Below are 21,137 nucleotides of genomic sequence, written 5' to 3'. Positions count from 1 at the left end.
TGGAAACTTTCTTTAGACACACTAATTGTGAGATGGATATCAACAAAATTCCAACAGGGTTTGTATTTACTTAAGATTTACAAACAAGCATATTGAATGCTTAATTTTGTGATATCCTAATCTCTAAACAGTAAACTAGATTCCTTACATTTCCTAATAGTTTTCCACCACCTCATTTCAGCAAAATCATTTGTAATGACAATACACCCTTTGCTTGGGTGACCTGGCCTTTTCAAAAATGAAAGACAACTGCTGGTAGGCTAAGCTAGTTCTGCTTGAAATTTGCTATATGAGTTAAGGTATCACTGAGATGGATTATGTTTTTTGCCACATTTTTAACTGGATTATGAAGCCCATCTCTAAGTTGAACAAAAGATGAATTTTATCCATCTTTTGTTGGTTTCACAAGGATTTTAGTTGAACTTGAATTCTTGTGAAAATGGCCCCTAAGAAACTTTTACAAGATATTAAAAACATCAGGGTGAAAAATGAGTTATTAAGGAGGGGGAAGCTACCCTCATTTATGAATCATTTAAGAATTTACTGTAGCTACTAGCCCCTGACAAATCTTGGAAACACAAACTTTAGATGTCAAGTATAATAAAACAAAGATGTTATTATCCTTGACATTGCAAGTTACTCAGAATTACAATGGACACCACCAAACTAAGCATTTATGTTTGCACTAATTTGTTGTAAATTCAGAAAAGCAAGTTAATGTTTACATTCCATCAGAAATTTGTTTCTTGATTTCCCCTCCACAATACTCTGCTCTTTATGCTACAGTTAGACCTTTTGTTTTAATTCTTTAACTCTTGAAACACAAGGGCCATTTAAATAAAATCAGAAACTTTTAAGTCCTAAAAAACTGTTTCTATGTAATATAAAGAAATAAAAAATTATTGGCTTTGGGTGAAACTAATGTTACCAGATAGTACACAAGAAATTGGGCAACATCATTCTTTTCCAAATTTGGTTTTGTTTAAAATAATATGCATTTTTCAAGAAAATCCTGACATTATGGGAATGGTGGGAACCATTTTTGGAATTAACATATCAAATAGCATGAAACTTGGCAAAATACTTTACGGAATTTTCAAAACTGTAATTTTGGAGGCCAATGTTATCTATGAGTAAATTTATTAATGCTAAACCTGAAAAAATTAATTCCAAGAAATTAGAAGTTTATTGTACAAAGACAGTGATAGGTGATGTAGCCTATATGATTATTTCTGCTATTTAACCAACATTCTTTCTTGGGAAAAAAGAAAATAACTAAATGAAAACCATAAAATAGCCTAAACTCAAAAACATAGTCAAATAAAGAATATTTCTGCTATTTAACCAGCAAAACAAAATTAGCTAATTAGAAAGCATAAAACAGACCATAGCCAAAAGCCAGGAAGCAAAAAGAGACTTGTTGGTTGTACAGGCTGTCAGGTATTTAGTCAAAATGTTCCTATTGGGTTAGTTGGTCTATACATATGGTAAACTTTTTCTTCAAATATGCACATCAAAATAAAGACTCACAATTATTGTATACAAGATGACATCTTTGTATACAAGATGATGAATAACATCATAATCGCAGGTTACAACAATAAATGACTTTGTAGCAAAACAAAATAATGTATTTTTAAATAAAATCAGAATCCTTTTTTCTTGGTCCTAAAAAACTGTTTCTATGTAATAAAAAAAATTACAAATTATTAGTCAACATAATACTTGTCTCCACTCCAACATTCATTTATACATATACCCCACAATAGAGAAAATGGGGTAGCTAAGTAGTAATGCTATTTGGCAGTTGCTGCTAAAGTGTCAGCAGCTTTTGGAATTCTATTTAATTGTGCTATTGGCAGCTTTGGAACTTGTCCATACCTGAATATACAAGATTGTGTCTAGAAAAATAATAACTTGCAAGATTAAATTGAATATTATATTACAACTTACCACCATTTTTCTTCATTTTTATCTGATCCTACATCAGTATCCATTATTTCATCAATAAGCAACTGTAGAACTAAATAATGTTGTATCATTTCTGATGTACCACTGGCAGAGTTCATTGTATGAAGATTTGAAAAAAGCTGTAAAATTGTAAAATCTAAAATTGTTTCTAGCTGAGATAATCTATTGAATTTTTGAAGTTATTTGATATTTTAGGATTTTGTAAGATATCTGTTTCAATAATAATGAGTGTTTTGAAGAGTATCAAGTATTTGAGATGAAAGGAATGCATACAAAGTCTATAGGTTCAGTTATTTTTGTTTTCTACCTATCAAAAGACAACAGTTTTTGAACAGCCATCAGAAGAGAGAAATTTCCCTTCACAGAAATCGGCATGCATCGGCATGATATTGTGACTTTGTGTGGGGACTTTAACGCTAAAGTTGGAAGTGACGCCTCCTATGCCCCAGCTATCCTTGGTAGGCATGGACTGGGGGAAATCAATGATAATGGCGTACGTTTAATTGACTTTTGTGCAACTCATGAACTTATCGTCTAACATGAACCTCATAAACAAATACATAAATATACTTGGAACTCGCCTGATGGTGTAACAAGAAATGAAATAGACCATATTTTAATTGCCAAGCACAGGCGACGTTGTTTAGAGGATGTTAGGACCTTTCGAGGTGCCGACTGCTATTCCGACCATCAACTTGTTGTTGCTAAGTTTAAGCTGAAACTGAAAACTGTCATAAAGCCCCAGCGGTCAGTAAAAAGGTTTAATGTAAGAAAGCTGCAGGACCCTTATGTATTACAAAAGTATACATCTACTTTGTCAAATAAATTTTCCATGCTAAGGGACGAGTTGTCAATTGATAATCAATGGGAAAAAATCGTCGAGTCCCTGAAAGAAGTGGCACAAGAAGTTGTGGGATATAGCAGGAAGAAGAAAGAGCAGTGGATATCTGAAAGTACCTGGGATATCATTGATCAAAGGGCAGAAGCCAAAATTCTCGTAGATAGACATGAGCATAATAGGACATGCACTAGAGAATATCTTGATGATTTAAAAGCGCAGTATAAGCATCTCAATAAACAAGTCAAAACACGGACAAGGAATGATAAGAGGGTGTTCCTCGAAACTATGGCTGATCAGGCTGAAGTAGCCGCCAGGCGAGGAGATAGTCGTACTGTGTACGCTATAACGAAGGAGCTTGTGGGTATTTCGAAGGCTTCTTCAACTCAAGTTGAAAACAAAGAAGGCATCTTATTAACCCAGACGGATGACATAAACCGACGTTGGATGGAACATTTCACCGAGGTATTAAATCAGGTGCCTCCCACGACCTTTTTAAATATCCCTGAAGAAACACTGTTTGATCTTGGAATATATTCCGGACCTCTCTTGCTGAGTGAAGTAAAAGATGCTCTAATGACTTTGAAAAACGGAAAGGCAGCCGGTAACGATGGCATACCCCCAGAACTGTTGAAATGTGGTAGAAACGCCCTAGCAGTGCCCATGTTTGAACTTTTGTCACGTATTTGGGAAGATGAAAAAGTCCCGAGTGAATGGTCAAAGGCAGTAATTATAAAACTCTTCAAAAAAGGACAAAAGACTAAATGTGACAATTGGAGAGGCATCGCTTTACAATCAGTAGGCAGCAAGGTTTTGTGCCAAATTATTCTCAATAGAATTCAAAGTAAAGTGGAGAAAGTTCTGAGAGATGAACAACATGGATTCCGCCAAAACAGATCGTGTTGTGACCTAATATTTAGCCTGAGAATCCTGCTCGAAGAATCTAACGAATGGCAGGTTCAATTACTCGTAGTATTTATTGACTTTCTCAAGGCCTTCGACTTGATACACCGCGAGACATGTGGAAAATCTTAATACATTACGGGATCCCGATCAAAATTGTAAATATAATTAAAGCGCTTTACCTCGATATTAAGTGTGCAGTACAAACCGAGGGTGGCCTAACGGACTGGTTTACCGTTCAGTCGGGTGTAAGGCAGGGCTGCATTCTATCGCCACTGTTATTTGCCATAGTCATAGATTTTGTGCTTCGTGGATGTAGCTTCAGTGAGGGTCTACAATTAAACCCACTAAGAACCCTCCATGATGGTGTTTTTGCGGACGATATTGCACTCTTCGCTCACGAATCAGAAGATATACAACATAATATAAATGAACTTGAGCATGTGGCAAATGCTGTTGGACTCTCCATAAACGCTAACAAGACTAAATCAATGTCAAATGCAGTCATTCCTGACTTAGCTGAGGGACTTTTGGTCAACAATGAGGAAATTGAAGTAGTGAGAGAGTTCAAATATCTAGGCAGCATTCTTATGCAAGATGCCAATCCTGAAAGAGAAATTTTGTGCCAAATAGCATTGGCTGGCTCTGCCTTCAATTGTCTCAGAAATGTTTGGAGAAATAGTAAATATTCCCAGAAGCTAAAACTCAGAATTTATAATAGCAATGTCCTCTCCGTCCTTACATATGGTTGTGAAACTTGGAGTATCACTGCGCAACTAGGAAAACGACTATGGGCATTCGATAATAACTGCTTAAGATATATTTTGAATATACATTGGACTGAGAGAATAAGAAATGATGAGATTTATACCATAACAAATCATACCCCCATCCTTGATACCATTAGAAAGCGACGATGGATGTATTGGGGGCACATGGTGCGAATAGGTGATGGAAGGCTACCTCATGACATATGGTGTTGGATACCCCCCAGCCTCCGCAAGTCAGGGAGACCCAAAATGACAGTTGGCAGGATGTTAGAGAAGGAGGCAAAGCTGGCAAGGTCTTCGATGGAGGAGCTTTGGTCGAAGGCTCAGGACAGGTCGTCGTGGCAAACCACTGTTGCTGCCTTATGCACCCTCAGGCGTGGGAGGACCTAAGTCTAAGTAAGTAAGTATCTCTATGCTATATTTTTCATGAATTTTGGAATATTTGATGGAGGCTGTAAAATTTTGTTCCTTTATTGGGCTTTGAATAAATCATTTTTATCTTGGACTGTGGTCTCAAAGAAAGCCTAGACTTAATTAGAAGCAAATACAGTAAACTGAAAACTGTGTTGTGACTACTCTGCTTTATAAAGGTTAAACTTGGTGAACTGAATATTTCAAATATATGTCATCCACTTTGCTCTAAATTAAATCCTACCTGCAACTTTCTGTTTCTTTCTCTTGTTAAGTTTAGGTCATGGGCCTAAGTATGAGCCTGATTTGGTTATTAAACAAGTTTCTGAAAATTATATTGCCCTAACAACAAAATGTTCTGTGTTCACAAATTAATGCCCAAGAAAATATTTTTAATTATCATGAAAAATTGGCATTTTTTATATAGATTATACCTTTGATCTGATACAAGTTTAACCTATTCATGAGCAAATACTATAAAATTATGCAAATAAATAAAAAAACAAATTCCATAAAAATGAAGACATGAAACCTTTACAATTTTCTATGAATAAGCTGAAATCAGTCAAGTATAAAATAAAACAAAATCCAGGACAAAACGAAAGTCTTTCTGCTATGGTAATTCACAAATGGCACTAATTCACAAAACTGTAAATGGGAGGGGGAAGGGAATGTATTTTGAAAATCTGAGAAGGGGGGTTCCTTGATGGATGTACCAAAATATAGATATTGCAATGAAAATTCCCAAAAAATTTGGCCAAATCTAGGGGAACTCCCTCTCATTTGATGCAGATCCATTATTAAAAAATAATGTAGTAAGCTCAAATACTTTTAAAGATAGCTTAGTGAAAAGGCCATCATTTGGAAATTCTAACTAGCCTAGTCTAAAATTCTAACCTTAATAGTTCAACTGAATGTAAGAAAAAGATAGGCCTAAGCCAAAAAGTTTCAATAATCAACACTACTGTATGCTATCTCAGACACTAATGCACTGAAATTAATATAGAAACAGGATATTTAAACCAAATCTAGGTTAATGCCCACAGATTTATTGCAAAATTAATACCTTTCCAAAATGAATTTGGCATTAAGTTATTTATGCAGCATTCTGCTTTTCTTTTTGTGAACAATGTAGGTCAATTTTATACAGTGGGTTAAATTTAAGATATAGGTTAGGCTAGCTTAATCAATCAGGAAACAATGCAGAAAAAATAATTGTGGTAAAATTCTAGTTTAGATACTTTTTGCTATCTTGGCAAGAGGTTACGTTATTCAAACTATACCCAAGACAAACAAGTTTAAACATGCAACTAGCCTAGAATATCCTATTCATACACCCCTAGAGTGTATCTAAATTTTTTTATTTCAAGATCAGTTCCAATATATTCTAAGAGTTTCCTCTATGGTTGGTGGCCTTAGCTACAATATTTACAAGGACTTATGCACAGGAAGTTATTCTAAATTCAGACTAAATGAGTCTAAAACAAATGTTATCAAAATCTTGGTCGTAATATTTTTTTCTATCTGAATAAGACCTTAGTTACTTCAAAAGCCGTTCCTGGTGAATGTAAAATTCAAGTAACTTCTCTAGTTACTTTAAAGTTACTTGATTTTTCACCTGGAACACCCTCAGAATGTGGTTAGGTTCTTTGCACATTGGATACCAAGGGAACGTACCTGATCCCTAAAAGTGCATAAGAGACAGTAAGAAGTATGCTACATCATAGGACCACCGTTTGTAGATGTGTAATTGTGAATTTTCAGCAATAAATCTCTTTAAGTAAATAAATATCTCAATAAATCTCTAGCTTCATAGCTAGACTTGTTACCAGAAGCAATTGCACTACTAAGTTCAAACTCTGCTATGATGGATGAAAATACTGAAATAGAAATATATTTTACTGCATCTGTAAAGGAAATTACCCTAAAATTAATAGCTTCAGACACGACAGAACCCCCTAGAAGGGCAAGATTTCTGTTTATTTTTAGGGTTTCGGTATTGGGTTTCGATTCCCTATGTTGAACTAAATAACAAAGTTTTGCATAATGCTATTATTATTCAAATTTAGCACTGAACTTTTTAGGAATAATTGTATTGTATTGTATCAGATTAACGACGCTTCTTGACTACTAAGGTCCCTGCGTCGGCCCTGCAGTGCATTACTGCAGCATGATTCGATCCCTGGGTCCCTATTACCAAGTTTAGGAATAATCATTTTTCGCGAATCACCATTTTGTGAGCAGCAGTGTTCTAGTGTTGCCTATAGTAAAGAGTAATAAGGCTTCAATATTTTGTATTGTTGATAGTGCGTATTGTACTGATGATAACATTAGTGTGCGAAAAGTGCTATACCATCTATTAGCAACTTATGGTTAGTGATTGTAGATGACGGTATTTTTAAGACTTCATTTCAAAGTTTCTCAACACATAGGATTTTTCACTTAGCTTACTATGGCAGGAACTACTAGGATATGTGGATGTAAAGGCTACAGATTTTGTGTGGAGTGTGAAAATGCCTTTGCAAAAGAATTTGTAAATCTTTCCACGTCCCTACCTCCTGTGGTAAGATTATATATTTGACCAGGCATAGGCAAGGCTATCAAACTTCATTACTACCTATAAAAAAATTTAAATTTGAACTTGAAATAAGTTTCTAGCCTACTCTTCAAATTTATACAAATTCAATGAGAATTATAATTATTATTACATCCATTGAAGAGGGTCAAATTCTAATGCACTACTACTCCTTGTCCAGAGGGTTAAAATTTGCAACAGACCAGAGCTGAAATCAGATAGGAAAAAGAAGAAATATTAACTTAGCCTTCAGTACTCTTCACATATATAGTGGTTATGGTCAATGTAAATGAGATTCCAAAAATAACATAGGCTAGGGACAAGATGAACATGCTACTTGATTTCCTTTTGATTTCCTAATCAGTTCACTTGCAGTTGTACTGCCCTCATCACCTAATAATAAGATAGGCTAATTTATTTCCAGCATGTTGTTTTACAGTGACTCAATTAGCCTAACATTGATCTGTAGCCTATTTTAATCCTGAAACCTCTCTTGTCTATTCTTAGTAGCCTAGGCTAATTTTATAGTTAATTCAGAGTTATTAGGGATTTATAAAAGAGTGCAAAGAACATAAATTTAAAAATGGCACAATATTGGACCTGAACTGCTGACACCCAAAACTGTTTTTTTGCCTGTTCTATGCCTCCATCACCTTAGGAAATGGGACTCTTATATCCTTTGAACCTATCATACATGCATATTTATTCAGTTTTTGGTAAAGGAAGGTGCCAAGTTAAAGAAAAAAAACATGGGTATAAAATGAGTAAATAAGATATGACATCAAACAGCTTAAGAAGGCGTGTTAGGCTTTCCCAGAAGCATAAAATAAACTTATATAACATAAAATTCAAAGTAGAGCCTGTGTCTGCTTAATGCTGCCTATCTATGTAATGGATAAAATTTGCTCTGTAAGATTACATAAAATAGTGTAAAGTCTTACACTATGCTATAAGTGAAAGGGCAGTATAGTGAAAACAATAGCAGTAATTGTGCATATATTTATCTTGTCTTGAAAACAGCCCTATATTTTTTGGGAAAATTTACATTCTGGGATATTTTGGCTTAAAAAAACAATCTATATAGGGCAGAAACTTGAGAAAACATGGTGAAAACCTCAATTTTTGAAAAATGAATTCATGTGAGTGATGTCATTTTTATATACATCAGCATTACAATGATGTTGTCACACTTATTTGGAAAAGTTGGAGATTTTAATGCATAAAGAAGTTTTTATTAAATTGCTTAAAGAGCAAAAAACTAGTACCCTAGTTGCAAAAATTTTTGTATATATTTTGATAAGGGATTCTAACAATTCAAAAACCTTCAAAAAGAAAACCAAAAATTTGAAGCTTAGTACAAATTGTTGTTAGAAATTAGACTTGCTGTAATAACCAAATATCTTTGAATAGACTACAGTATGAAAAGGCATTAAATTAGATAAAAAGCAAAAAAACTGGTAATTGCTAAAATATTTGTATATATCCTAACAAAGGAATTATGACAACTCAGAAACCCTAAAAAAAGATACCCAAAAGTTTGAAGCTTAGTAGAAATTGCTGTTAGAAAAAAACAATATTACCAAATTTCTTTTCTTATAAGTATAACCAATGTCTTTTTAAGACATGAAAAAAAGTTGAAGTTCAGTTCAGAATTGTTAAAGTTATTACATAAGCTACAAAATATTACAGTGGCTGAGCAATGTTTAGTGTTTTAATTCAAACTGGAAAATACCTGAAATTTTTTTGATTATTTTGTTTTTGTATGACACTTGGTACTTACCAAGTAACATAGCAATTGCAAATTCTGTTGGTCTGTCTGTCCTGATTTTACTAGTTTAGGCACTTCCAGATAAGCTAGGACAATGATATTTTGGCAGGTGTATCAGGGACCAAATTAGATTAAATTAGAAATAGTTGTTTCCCCAATTTGACCATCTGGGGGGGGGGAGTTTTGAATGGTTAACAAAGAAAAATTAGAAAAAATAAGGTATTTTTAATTTGTGAATAGGTGATAGGATCTTAATGAAATTTGATATTTAGAAGGATATCATGTCTCAGAGGTCTTATTTTAAATCCCGACCATATCTGGTGACATTGGGGGGAGTTGGAGAGGGGAAACCTGAACTCTTGGAAAATGTCTCTTGTGGAGGGATTGGGATGAACCTTGATGGCAAAAATAAGCACAAGTCCCAGATACATGATTGATGTAATTGGAACAGTTCTGCTCTATTTGGGGGAGTTGGGGGGGTGTAATTTGGAAAAATTAGAAAAAATGAGGTATTTTTAACTTATGAACAAGTGATCAGATCTTAATGAAATTTGATATTTAGAAGGACCTTGTAACTCAAACTTCTTATTTTAAATCCCAACAAGATCCAGTGTCATTGGGAGGAGTTGGGGGGGGGGACCAGTTCACTCTACATAAAGAAGGATAATAAAAAAAATCTTCATACCCTAATATTCCAAAAATTGTAATCAATAGATTTTCTATGTGTAAACCATGTTTCTCTACTCCCACCTCAATTTGCAGATAAATACCTAAATTATGTACATCCAATGTTTGGTGTCATATGTCACTTTTTTGTTTCAACTTAATACCCATAAACTAAAGCAACATTGGCAAGAAAAAGAAAATGCTTTGAATATATATAATTTTGGCTGTATGTTTATACATTGGGGGGTTGGGAGTGATGAGAGTGATCCATGCATGGATGATCTGTTGACTACAATTAGTAGGCATATTATGAAGTAAGATATTTTTTTTTTTATCATGTTTCATTATAATTCACATGCTAAACTGATACCAAAAAAATTATGAAGAAAAAAATTATGAAAGGAAACATGATAATCTTATAAGTAGAAACCTCCCAGATATAATAAGTAGGAATTTTATTGTTTTAGCTTCTTTTGTTTTAGTTTTTAGATATTTCTCAGGCTATATATAGGACCATCAGTAGGGGAGAGGGGAGGAAACATTTACAAATGAATCAATTAGTATATCTGGGAAGAGTCTAAAAATGTAATGGAGTAGTATGTTTACCTTCTATATGTCAGTAATGCACCCCTCTAATAATGAAAAAATATAGGGCCCAAATTATATACATTTATTGAATTTTCAACAACTTTCTTCAATACCATAATTCTTTACTTATCTATGCTTGTTTGCTTCTAAATTAATAAATATAAAAGAGTAATGAAATTTAAAACTCAATTACTGTATATAATTTGGGCTATTGGCCTATATTTGCCTATTCAGGGGGGGGGGGTTGCTGTGTAAAATTTAGTGGTCTACATTTAGAGATGATGTAAATCAATATTTAGAATGTTTCTCAATGGAAATTGGGAGCACTAAACTGATATCAAACAGTTCATGGTAATGAACTGTAGCAAGGAGCAACCCAGCTCAATAGTAACCAAAACTCTAAAAAATTGAATTTTGATACCAATAGATCAAATTTGATACCAATTGATCAAAAGAATCATTTTAATGCTGATTTAAAATGCATAAGTTTCATCAAGATTAGTCTTACCCATCAAAAGTTATGAGCCTGAAAAAATTTGCCTCATTTTAGAAAATAGGGGAAACACCCCCTAAAAGTCATACAGTTTTAACAAAAATCACACCATCAGATTCAGTATATCAGAGAACTCTATTGTAGATGTTTCAAGCTCCTATCTACAAAAATGTGGAATTTTCGCCTTTTTCGCCAGAAGACAGATCATGGATGTGTGTTTATTTGTTTTTATGGCACTTGGTATCTACCAAGTGACATATAGCAATTGCAAATTCTGTTGGTCTGTCTGTCCTGGTTTTGCTGTGTTAGGCACTTCCAGGTAATCTAGGACAATGAAATTTGGCAAACGTATCAGGAACCAGACCAGATTAAATTAGAAACAGTCGTTTTCCCGATTTAACCAACTGGGGGAAGTGGGGGGGGGGTTTAATTGTCATTTCCTTGATTCGACCATCTGGAGGGGAGTGTCGGGATGGTTAAATTGGAAAAATTTGAAAAAATGTGGTATATTTAACTTAAAAACGGGTGATTAGATCTTAATGACATTTGATGTTTGGAACGATATTGTGTCTCAGAGCTCTTATTTTAAATCCCAGCCAGATCTGGTGACATTGGGGGGGGGCCTAAAATATTGGAAAATGCTTAAAGTGGAGGGATCAGGATGAAACTTAGTGGGAAAAATTATCACAGGTCCTAGATACATGATTGACATAACCGGAACGAATCCGCTCTCTTTGGGGGAGTTGGAGGGGGGGGGAAGGTCAATTCTGAAAAATTAGAAAAAATGAGGTATTTTTAACTTACAAAGGAGTGATCAGATCTTAATGAAATTTGATGTTTGGAAGGATATCGTGTTTTAGAGCTCTCATTTTAAATCCCGACTGGATCCGGTGACTTTGGGGGGAGTCTAAAATCTTGGAAAACGCTTAAAGTGGAGGGATCAGGATGAAACTCTGTGGGAAAAATGATCACAAGTCCTAAACATGATTGACATAACCGGAACGGATCCACTCTCTTTGGGACAGTTGGGGGGAGGGTTAATTCTGAAAAATTAGAAAAAATGAGGTATTTTTAACTTACAAAGAAGTGATCGGATCTTAGTGAAATCTGATAATTGGAAGGACATCTCAGAACTCTTATTTTAAATCCCGACCGGATCTGGTGACATTGGGGGGAGTTGGGGGGAACCTAAAATCCTGGAATCACTTAAAGTGGAGGGATTGGGATGAAACTTGGTGGGAAAAATAAGCGCAATTCGTAGATACGTGATTGACATAACCGGGATGGATCCGCTCTTTGGGGGAGCTGGGGGGGAAGGTTAATTCTAAAAAACTTGAAAAAATGAGGCATTTTAACTTACAAAGGAGTAATCGGATCTTAATGAAATTTCACATTTAGAAGGACCTTGTAACTCAGATCTCTTATTTTAAATCCCGACCGGATCCAGCGTCATTGGGGGGGGGGAAATCTTGAAAACGCTTAAAGCAGGGAGATCAGGATGAAACTTGGTGGGAAGAATAAGCACAAGTCCAAGATATGTGACGGAAATAACTGGACCTGGTCCGCTCTCTTTGGTGGAGTTGGGGGGGGGGTAATTCGGAAAAAAATGAGAACAAATGAGGTACTTATAACTTATGACTGGGTGATCAGATCTTAATGAAATTTGATCTTTAGAAGATCTTGTGCTTTAGAACTCTCATTTTAAGTTCAGACCAGATCTGGTGACATTGGGGAGAGCTGGAGGGGGAAAACGGAAATCTTGGAAACAGGATATCTTGGAAAACGCTTAGAGTGGAGAGATCGGGGTGAAACTTGATGGGAAGAATAAGCACAAGTTATAGATATGTGATTGACATAACTGAAACGGATCTGTTCTCTTTAGGGGAGCTGGGGGTTGTTAATTTGGAAAAATTGGAAAACTTGAGGTATTTTAACTTAAGAAGGGGTGACTGGATATTAATGAAATTTGATATTTAGAGGGAACTCATGTCTCAGAGCTCTTATTTCAAATCCTGACCAGATCTGTTGACATTAGAGGGAGTTGGAGGGGGAACCGGAAATATAGGAAAACGCTTGTAAATATTGTAGATACGTGATTGACGTAACCAGACTGGATTCACTCTCTTGGGGGTGTTAGGGGGTGGGGTTCAGTGCTTTGGCGAGTTTGGTGCTTCTGGACGTGCTAGGACGATGAAAACTGATAGGCATGTCAGGGAGCTGCACAAATTGACTGATAAAGTCGTTTTCCCCGATTCAACGATCTGGGGGGCTGAAAGGAGAGGAAAAATTAGAAAAATTGAGGCATTTTTAACTTACGAGTGGGTGATTGGATCTTAATGAATTTTGATATTTAGAAGGACCTCGTGACTCAGAGCTCTTATTTTAAATCTCGACCAGCATTAAGCTTCTGATTTTCCTTTTAAATCAATCTTTTGATTCTTAGAATTTTGCCAGAGCTCATACCATATGAGCTCTTTGCTCTCTGACCTCATCACAAGTGCCATATGAGATCTTGTTTTGTTTTTTTGTTTGTTTGTTTTTTTCCCAGGGGTGATTGTATCGACTGAGTGGTCCTAGAATGTCACGAGAGGGCTCATTCTAACAGAAATTAAAAGTTCTAGTGCTCTTTTAAAGTGACCCAAAAAATTGGAGGGCAACTAGGCCCCCTCCCACGCAGATTTTTTTCCCAAAAGTCATCGGATCAAAATTCTGAGATAGCCATTTTATTCACCATAGTCCAAAAATGTAATAACTATGTCTTTTGGGGACAACTTACTCCCCTGTAGTCCCCTTGGGAGGGGCTGCAAGTTACAAACTTTGACCTGTGTTTACATATAGTAATGGTTACTGAGAAGTGTACAGACGTTTTCATGGGGATTTTTTGGTTTAGGGGGGGGGGTTACGTGGGAGGAAATTTCCATGGGGGAAGAGAATTTCAATGAAGGGGCGCAGGATTTTCTAGCTTTATTTGAAAAAACAATGAAGAATTAAATATGAAAAGTTTTTTTCTACTGAAAGTAAGGAGCAGCATTAAAACTTAAAACGAACAAAAATTATTACACATATGAGAGGTTTACCTTCTCGTAATATCTCACTCTTTACGCTAAAGTATTTTTAGTAATTTCAACTATTTATTCTATGGCTTGTGTGATTCAGAGGTCATTCTCAAGGAATTGGGACAAAATTCAAGCTTTAGCGTGAAGAGCGAGGTATCGACGAGGGGTGAACCCTCTCATATACGCAATAAAACACACGAACATAGAAGTTCGTTACATAAGTTAATTCGTAAGTTTTGTATATTTTTTACCAATGAAAATATAAAAAATTAAAAGTTCTAGTTGCCTTTTTAAGTAATCAAAAAATGTACAACTAGGCCTCCTCCCTTGCTCCTTTTTTCTCAAAATCTTCCGATTAATTGCAATTAATTAATATGTAAATTTCGTTTTAATTATTTATATGCGGAGAGCCAAGATCAAAACATGCATTAATTAAAAAACGTCCAGAAATTAAATAAAAAAAACAAGTTTTTTTAAATGAAAGTAAGGAGCAACATTAAAACTCAAAACGAACAGAAATTACTCCATATATGAAAGGGGCTTTTCCTCCTCAACGCCCAGCTTTTTACGCTAAAGTTTCTTACTGTTTTAAACAGTAGAGTTACGAGAAAGAGTCAAACTTTAGCGTAAGGAGTGAGGCGTTGAGGAGAAAAAGTCCCTTTCATATAAGGAGTAATTTCTGTTCGTTTTAAGTTTTAATGTTGCTCCTTACTTTCATTTAAAAAGCTTGTTTTTTTTTTAATTAAATTTTGTCTAAAAATGATTTATAAATGCAGATAACAATGGAAGCAAACATGATAATGTTACTAATATAAATATGGGCCCCATCATGCTGCATATTATAGAGTAAGAATTTTTTGTTCTAGTTTTTTTGAGTTTTCTACAAGTCTGTATAATAAGACTGTATATGGGACATTAGGGGGGGGGGTTAATTTTGAGTGAAATGATGATTATATTTGTAAAGAGCATGAAAAAGCCATCAAGTAATCTCTTCAACTTGTCCTTACATCAGTAATGAATTCATGTAAATATTTACTCATCACATCACTATCAAAGACTTAGAACAGTTGGTTAAATTTATTATTGCATAGAAACTTCCTGTACAGTTTTTTCTTGTAGTTGTATATCTAACTTAGGACTATATCTTATTCCATTGGGGTAGGGTAAGGTAATAGGGTACATAGTTATGATAGCAAACATTGTATTTAGAAAGTGTAAAATTGTTCATCAAATGGTATGGTATGGTACTACTCTTTTATTATTGTGGTGTTTATATAAATAAACTTGAAGATAATTCGATGAGAATTGGATTTATAAACACACAGGGACTAATTAGTTCTATTGATGAACTAACCAGATTATTGCCAAGAAATCAAATTGATATTTTGGGAGTTTGTTAAACATTCATCAGTGATGCGACAAAACATATTGCTAAAATTCCGGGATATAATTTCGTTGAAAAAAGTAGACAAAATCATGGAAAAGGTGGCCTTGGGTTATTTTTGAAAGAAAAAGTTCATTTTAAACGTCTGCCAGAGCTCGAAAAATATGACGTTGAAAAACTGTGTGAAATTTTGGCTGTTGAATGTTGGGCCGGAACCAAGAAATTACAAATTTGTGTCGTTTATAAGCCCCCGTCGTCACCAATCCTGCTTTTTCTGTAATCTCTGGAATCCTTATTAGCATCTTTAGACGATAAAGATGTTTTGGTCATGGGGAATTTTAATATAAATTTACTGAAATATGATGAAAATACTGAAACAACCGAGTTTATTACTCTAATGACATCAAAATCACTGATTCCCTCATGTACAATCCCAACCCGGGTTTCACTCACTAGTGCAACTCTCATCGACAGCATATTTTTAATGATACCAGCCACGTCTTCACAAGTTGTTCTAACGGATTTTTCTGATCATTGTCTCCAAGATGGGATGTCTTTCACACCCCTTCCTGCCCAGCATTTCTTCTCTCCCTTCATTTCTTTTCTTCCTTGTTTTTTAGTTTTTTGTTGCTAATTTTTTTTTGGTTAATTAAGTTAATTTGGCTATTATTACTATTATTACCACAAGATGTTTTGTTTTATGTATGTTCTATTATTTACATACCAACCTTATGAGCTCTGCTCTCTGTTGGGGGTTAATGTTTTTTGTATTTGTATTTATATATGTATTTAACTATGAACTATGAATGAATAAGCTCAGGTAAGGATATGCCATGGAATCAAGGATAAGGCCAAGGATATGCCAAATGTCTTGGAATCAAGCACTTTTTTGCAACAATTACAAAACAAGAATTTGTTTTATAATGAATTTTAGTATCGAAATAAAAATAAATAGCTTCTGTCTTTAATGGGTCAGCTCTGTATTTGAATAATTTTTTTTCACTTGGTAGTTTTTTTCAAAACGTTTTTTTCTTTTTAGTTTTCCACTTTCAAAGGAGCCTGGGGAGGGGAGTAATCAAGAAACAGATTTTTAAAACCAATTTAAGAATTTTTGATCATGGAGATTTCAGTGGTATACCTGTTATCATTTCAAGCCTTTATATTCCAGAAATGACAGTGCAATGATATTTTGATGGGGATTGGCATTTTATGATGGTATTGTCATGATGAAACTATTAAAAGCACATAATGTAAATATTAGCTTTCAAATGACCTTAAACAGCTCTCTATAATGTTAAAGTGCCCTATTAGTACTTGAGGAATAAAACAGAAAAGGGGGACTTGTCACCATTTCCAACTCTTTTTAAAAATTCTTATAAATTAGTTTCTGTAGTAAACTTTTACTATTAAGATGAATTTGAATAAGAGCTATCATTCATGAATCATCATTAATGGTAAATTTTTCTTTAAACAAGGGTCAGTTGCATGAGGATTTAGCTGAATGTGATTAAGTTGTATGAGGGTTCAGTTAAATGGGGTTGATTTACAAAAGGACTCAGTTAATCAGGGCTGAGTTGAATAAGGTTGAGTTGTATGAGTGTCGGGCTACACAGGGGCTCATTTGTAATTGAACCAATACTACAATGCTGTCAGCTCTAGCAGATTCTATGATCTCTTAGCCACTATCTATCACAATGTTACCCATGCCTTTTTCAGCTGCCTTGTTACTTATTACTTTTTTTCATACTGCTGAAAATAAAATTGTATCTACGTTGCATGGGCAACGTGAGGTGTTGCGACAACGTTTTTTTTGGCTTCGCTGAGCAAAGTGTTGCCAGAGGAACACTTTGGTTTTGTTTCCTTGCTTTGATTAAACGCTTAAATTGTTAATCTGTAAGGATCTTAAAATAAACAAGTCCCCTACATGTCTTACCACTGGAACCAAATTGGTCTTACCATCAAATACACTGGAAACAAACAATAGATACACCAACTAGCAAAATTTGGGAACCTCTCATTACCAAAGATGAGTCTGAGCTAACAGCCAACTGCTGCTTAAAACTCCCCTATATGTCTCACAATTGGTATTGGTCTATTTTGGTTTCAGTATGCACCTTACTACTGAAGTTGTCAACCCCTTTAAACTTTCAAACTGGTACATCTCATGAAGGAATTTTTCTACCAAAAAATGGATGACATATGCTTTGATCAGCTCATCAAGAGCTATCAGCTGCCGTCGAAAAAAAATATATCTGTCTTAGTTCAAAAGCTGACTTTTTTGCCAGAGGCCAAGTTTCTAACGTCATCACTTAGAAAGGAGCAAAGGATAAACTCTAATTTCTTTTGCAATGAGAGAACTTTTAAAGTTTAAGATGCACACCTGATATCATTTCTCTACTGCAATTCCAAGTGCGAAAAACCGAATGATAAGCTCAGCTGAAATCATGAACAGAAATAGGTAGAAACAATTGAAAGCAGCACTTTCGACCCGTGGGAAAATGCCACTTTTTTATTTCTGTAAATTTTTCTGTTTATCATTCAAAGAAGATATATTAGCTGTGGGGCCGGGTAACTGTCGCATATATTTTACACTTATAGATTTTAGTCCATCTTCAATTTGAAACTTGTGCCTGCCTGCTCGAACAGAGCTTTCCACTCGAAAGCCAAAACATGGTTTAATGAAACGAAAGCTCGACTGCATAACTTCAGATAGTTCTCTGTGGCATAGGCTCTAACACTTCACTTCACACACTATAGGCTCTGACTCAAGGACAAGCAAAAACCATCCTTTTTGGCCCAAGGCAAGGGTTCAACAAAGCTTTCCAAAATGCAAAGTCATATTCATCAATCCGGCCTAAGGTCCACACTTTCCGTAAAAGCCGCAGGGGTTAGACCCTTACCACTTTTTAGGAATAAGCTGAAATTGGGGTGTTAGAAAAAAAAACACAACAAGACCAAAGTGTTGCTCTTGCAACACAATTAAAAATCAATCACATTTCTTTCTTGTTTTTGCTCTAAAACTCACAGGTTAATTGTCATCTAACTCATCACTATTTCACTATCATTTTCTTAACTTTACTATCTTTCTACCTTACCTCTTACTCAGCATTCCATAGCTTTCTACCTTTCTAATTCCTCACATACCTAATTTTTTCTCTCATAGTACATTTTATCTACCAGTTCCAGTTCCAAAAACCTTTTTCCTAAAAATGATTTTTTAAAACTTCCCCTTTCATACGATTCTCCATCCCTAGGTTTGTGATACAACAAGTTAAGAATTCATATTCTTGCTACTCGTGGCGGCAAGGGGCTGCTCCCATTCATTAGGCCTATAACATATAACATTAAAATACAAATTTACAATTCATATGCGTTTTTTAACTTATACTTTCACTTTTCTTAAAACACTTTTCACTTCATATACATATATAAAAAAACAATACCAATTTTTTTTTAAATATGTCACATTTCATTATATTCTGCTTTTGCTGGGCCTTGCGTTATTGGGTAGCTACAACAATCCTCAAAAAAATTCCCAAAAATCAAAAATTACACAGTTCAGGCGAATCATACCCCCCTCAGCTAGTTACTTATTACTAGTCAGCTTTTTTAACATTGTTCTATGATCAAATCTTCAGTGCATTGTGCTACTTATCAAAGCAACTTGAGCCAAGTCTCTGATGATTTCACTTCTCCTGTTTTGCTGTATTGCACTTAGGGATGCAAATGCCTGGCAAATAATATCTTATCGGAATTTCCAAAATGGCTTTGCTGGCTTTTTCCATTAGCTTGTCATACATGTTTTTTTTTTGTAAAATATAAGGAATAAGAGTTTTGCTAACCAAAAGCAGGTATTATGCTTATTTAAAATTGTTCCTAAAGATCATGCATAATAGAAGTCATAAAATGCTCTATTAGTATTATTTAAAATTCCTAAATAGGGTGAAGAATGAATGAAGAAGTCTTAAGCCACCTGGAGCAACAATGCAAAATATAAGGTAAAAAAAAATTTACAATAATCAAGAAATAGCAAATGTGTATTTTGTAAATATACAAGGGAATTGAACAAAGAAATTTAAGATGTTCTCTAAAAGACAAAGCCTCCTCATTGACAGGTTCATTTGAATTAGCAGTTTTTATATTAGTTTGCATATCAGAAGCCTAAGGGTGATAATCCGGGGATCTACAAAAAAAAAATATTAGTCTAGACTTGGTGATTTGAAGCCCAGCTTGTTGATATTCAGCCAATCATTAATTTTACTTAATGTTGCATTAACCATTTGCAAATGATTTCCTTTGTTTGAAAGTGTGCAAATTCATGTATTAACATCGATAATTATTGGGCGAAACGCCTCTGCTACCCATGTAATGCTTTCTTGTGAAAGCTATAGCTGTATCCCTGACATTATATATTTAGCATTTCTGTAGCAATGCTTCATTGTGATTTGAGCTGAAAGCTTTAACTAAGCCCAGAAATAAAAGTAAAAAGTATTGCGAAGAACTTTATTAATTGTCAAGCTTACATTTAAGATTGCAAAATCAGTAGCTGTACCTTTTCTAAAGCCAGATTGATTTGGTAAAAAAAAAGATAGGGCAAGACTTTTTCTTCTCAATGTCTGTCCTATCCCCACCTTTATAAATGGGTGTTATTTTACCAAGTTAAAGAAAAGGAAAAATGAATACGGCATGCATTTTTGCATTCAGCTATTAATCAGAAGAATCTAATGACAAATTTTGAACTATAGACGCACAATGTTTTATTCGTTTTATTTAAAGTAGGATTACAACCATTTTCACGCATCAATGTAATTTTGGCTTCTTTTTTTGTGCTTAAAATATACAATAGAATAATCATCATAAATATGAGTTTACATATTTAAGTGACTTGAGCCTTAGGAAGTATTTAGGTGTTAGAAGATCTGAAAAACTAGGATTGTGCTTGAAAATGATTCAACCCGATCATCTATTTTAAGCGTAATGCTAATGACTAATCCACAATTAGTCACTTTCAACATTAATAACAGTTTCGAAGGAGGGAACTGCTCAATTGCTTTGAAAAAAAAATTGCTAAAAATTTTCCTGCCTTAGAGGTGACACTCAGTAGCTTTTCCAAGAAAAAGCACAGTTTTAAGATTAAAGTTATTTCCAATAGGCCCTCAACAGATTAATTCTTTTTTTTAATGCTTGGGAGGGTTAGATCTGAGCTTTCTTAAAGAAATGAAAATAATTTTGCATATATGTTTCTCCTTTTTTCCTTCTTTTTTAATAAGAGAAAATGTATTTATTTCATTTTTTTTGCTTTTTTTAGTTCCAACCCTTGTATGCCATATTTTCTACGTTAGCTAAAAGGCTCCCTCTATATTTTCCACGTTAGCTACGTTAATTAAAGGCTCCCTATCCCTGAATAAGTGGCTGAAATATGAGCGCCTTATAATGAATGATTGGCTATGAACAGCTGTCCTTTATTTGGTAAACCATGGCTAGAAACAACAGCTTTTCATCTTAAACATGGGTACTACTTGTAAGGGCTTTTTTTGTAAACTAAGGCTCAAGAGGAGGTTCTTTCTGCTCAATTAATTGTTCAGAAATACAAAACGACATTTTTACTTGGAAATAAAATTTAACATTTTCCAAACCCATATATTATAAAGCAGTCCACCATACGTGTACATGGACAGAGAGTTGACATCGGTATCAAGGACCCCATTGTGCTT

The 21,137-nt window shown here is 34.5% G+C and overlaps 2 protein-coding genes across 3 annotated transcripts in view; both read left to right on the top strand.

Annotated features, from left to right (window-relative positions):
- The first annotated feature begins 2,803 nt into the window (after positions 1-2,803).
- On the top strand, positions 2,804-3,844 carry LOC136025695 (uncharacterized). The gene has a single exon (XM_065701673.1). It carries the CDS (start codon positions 2,804-2,806, stop codon positions 3,842-3,844), a length of 1,041 nt encoding a protein of 346 aa, XP_065557745.1.
- Positions 3,845-6,591: 2,747 nt separating this feature from the next.
- Positions 6,592-21,137, top strand: part of LOC136025981 (alpha-ketoglutarate-dependent dioxygenase alkB homolog 4-like) — a 28,407-nt gene continuing 13,861 nt past the window's right edge. Inside the window, exon 1 of one of the 2 annotated variants that reach the window (XM_065702114.1) lies at positions 6,592-6,639. In XM_065702114.1, the coding sequence (XP_065558186.1) occupies positions 6,607-6,639 (33 nt within the window). In that variant the 5' untranslated portion in view covers positions 6,592-6,606. Of the gene's footprint in view, positions 6,640-7,268; positions 7,457-21,137 lie in introns of those variants that run through there. The other variant, XM_065702113.1, reaches the window with a different exon arrangement.

Source organism: Artemia franciscana, chromosome 4 (assembly GCF_032884065.1).
Source record: "Artemia franciscana chromosome 4, ASM3288406v1, whole genome shotgun sequence".
NCBI classification, from domain to species: domain Eukaryota; kingdom Metazoa; phylum Arthropoda; class Branchiopoda; order Anostraca; family Artemiidae; genus Artemia; species Artemia franciscana.
This window is presented reverse-complemented; position numbering and strand designations above follow the sequence as displayed.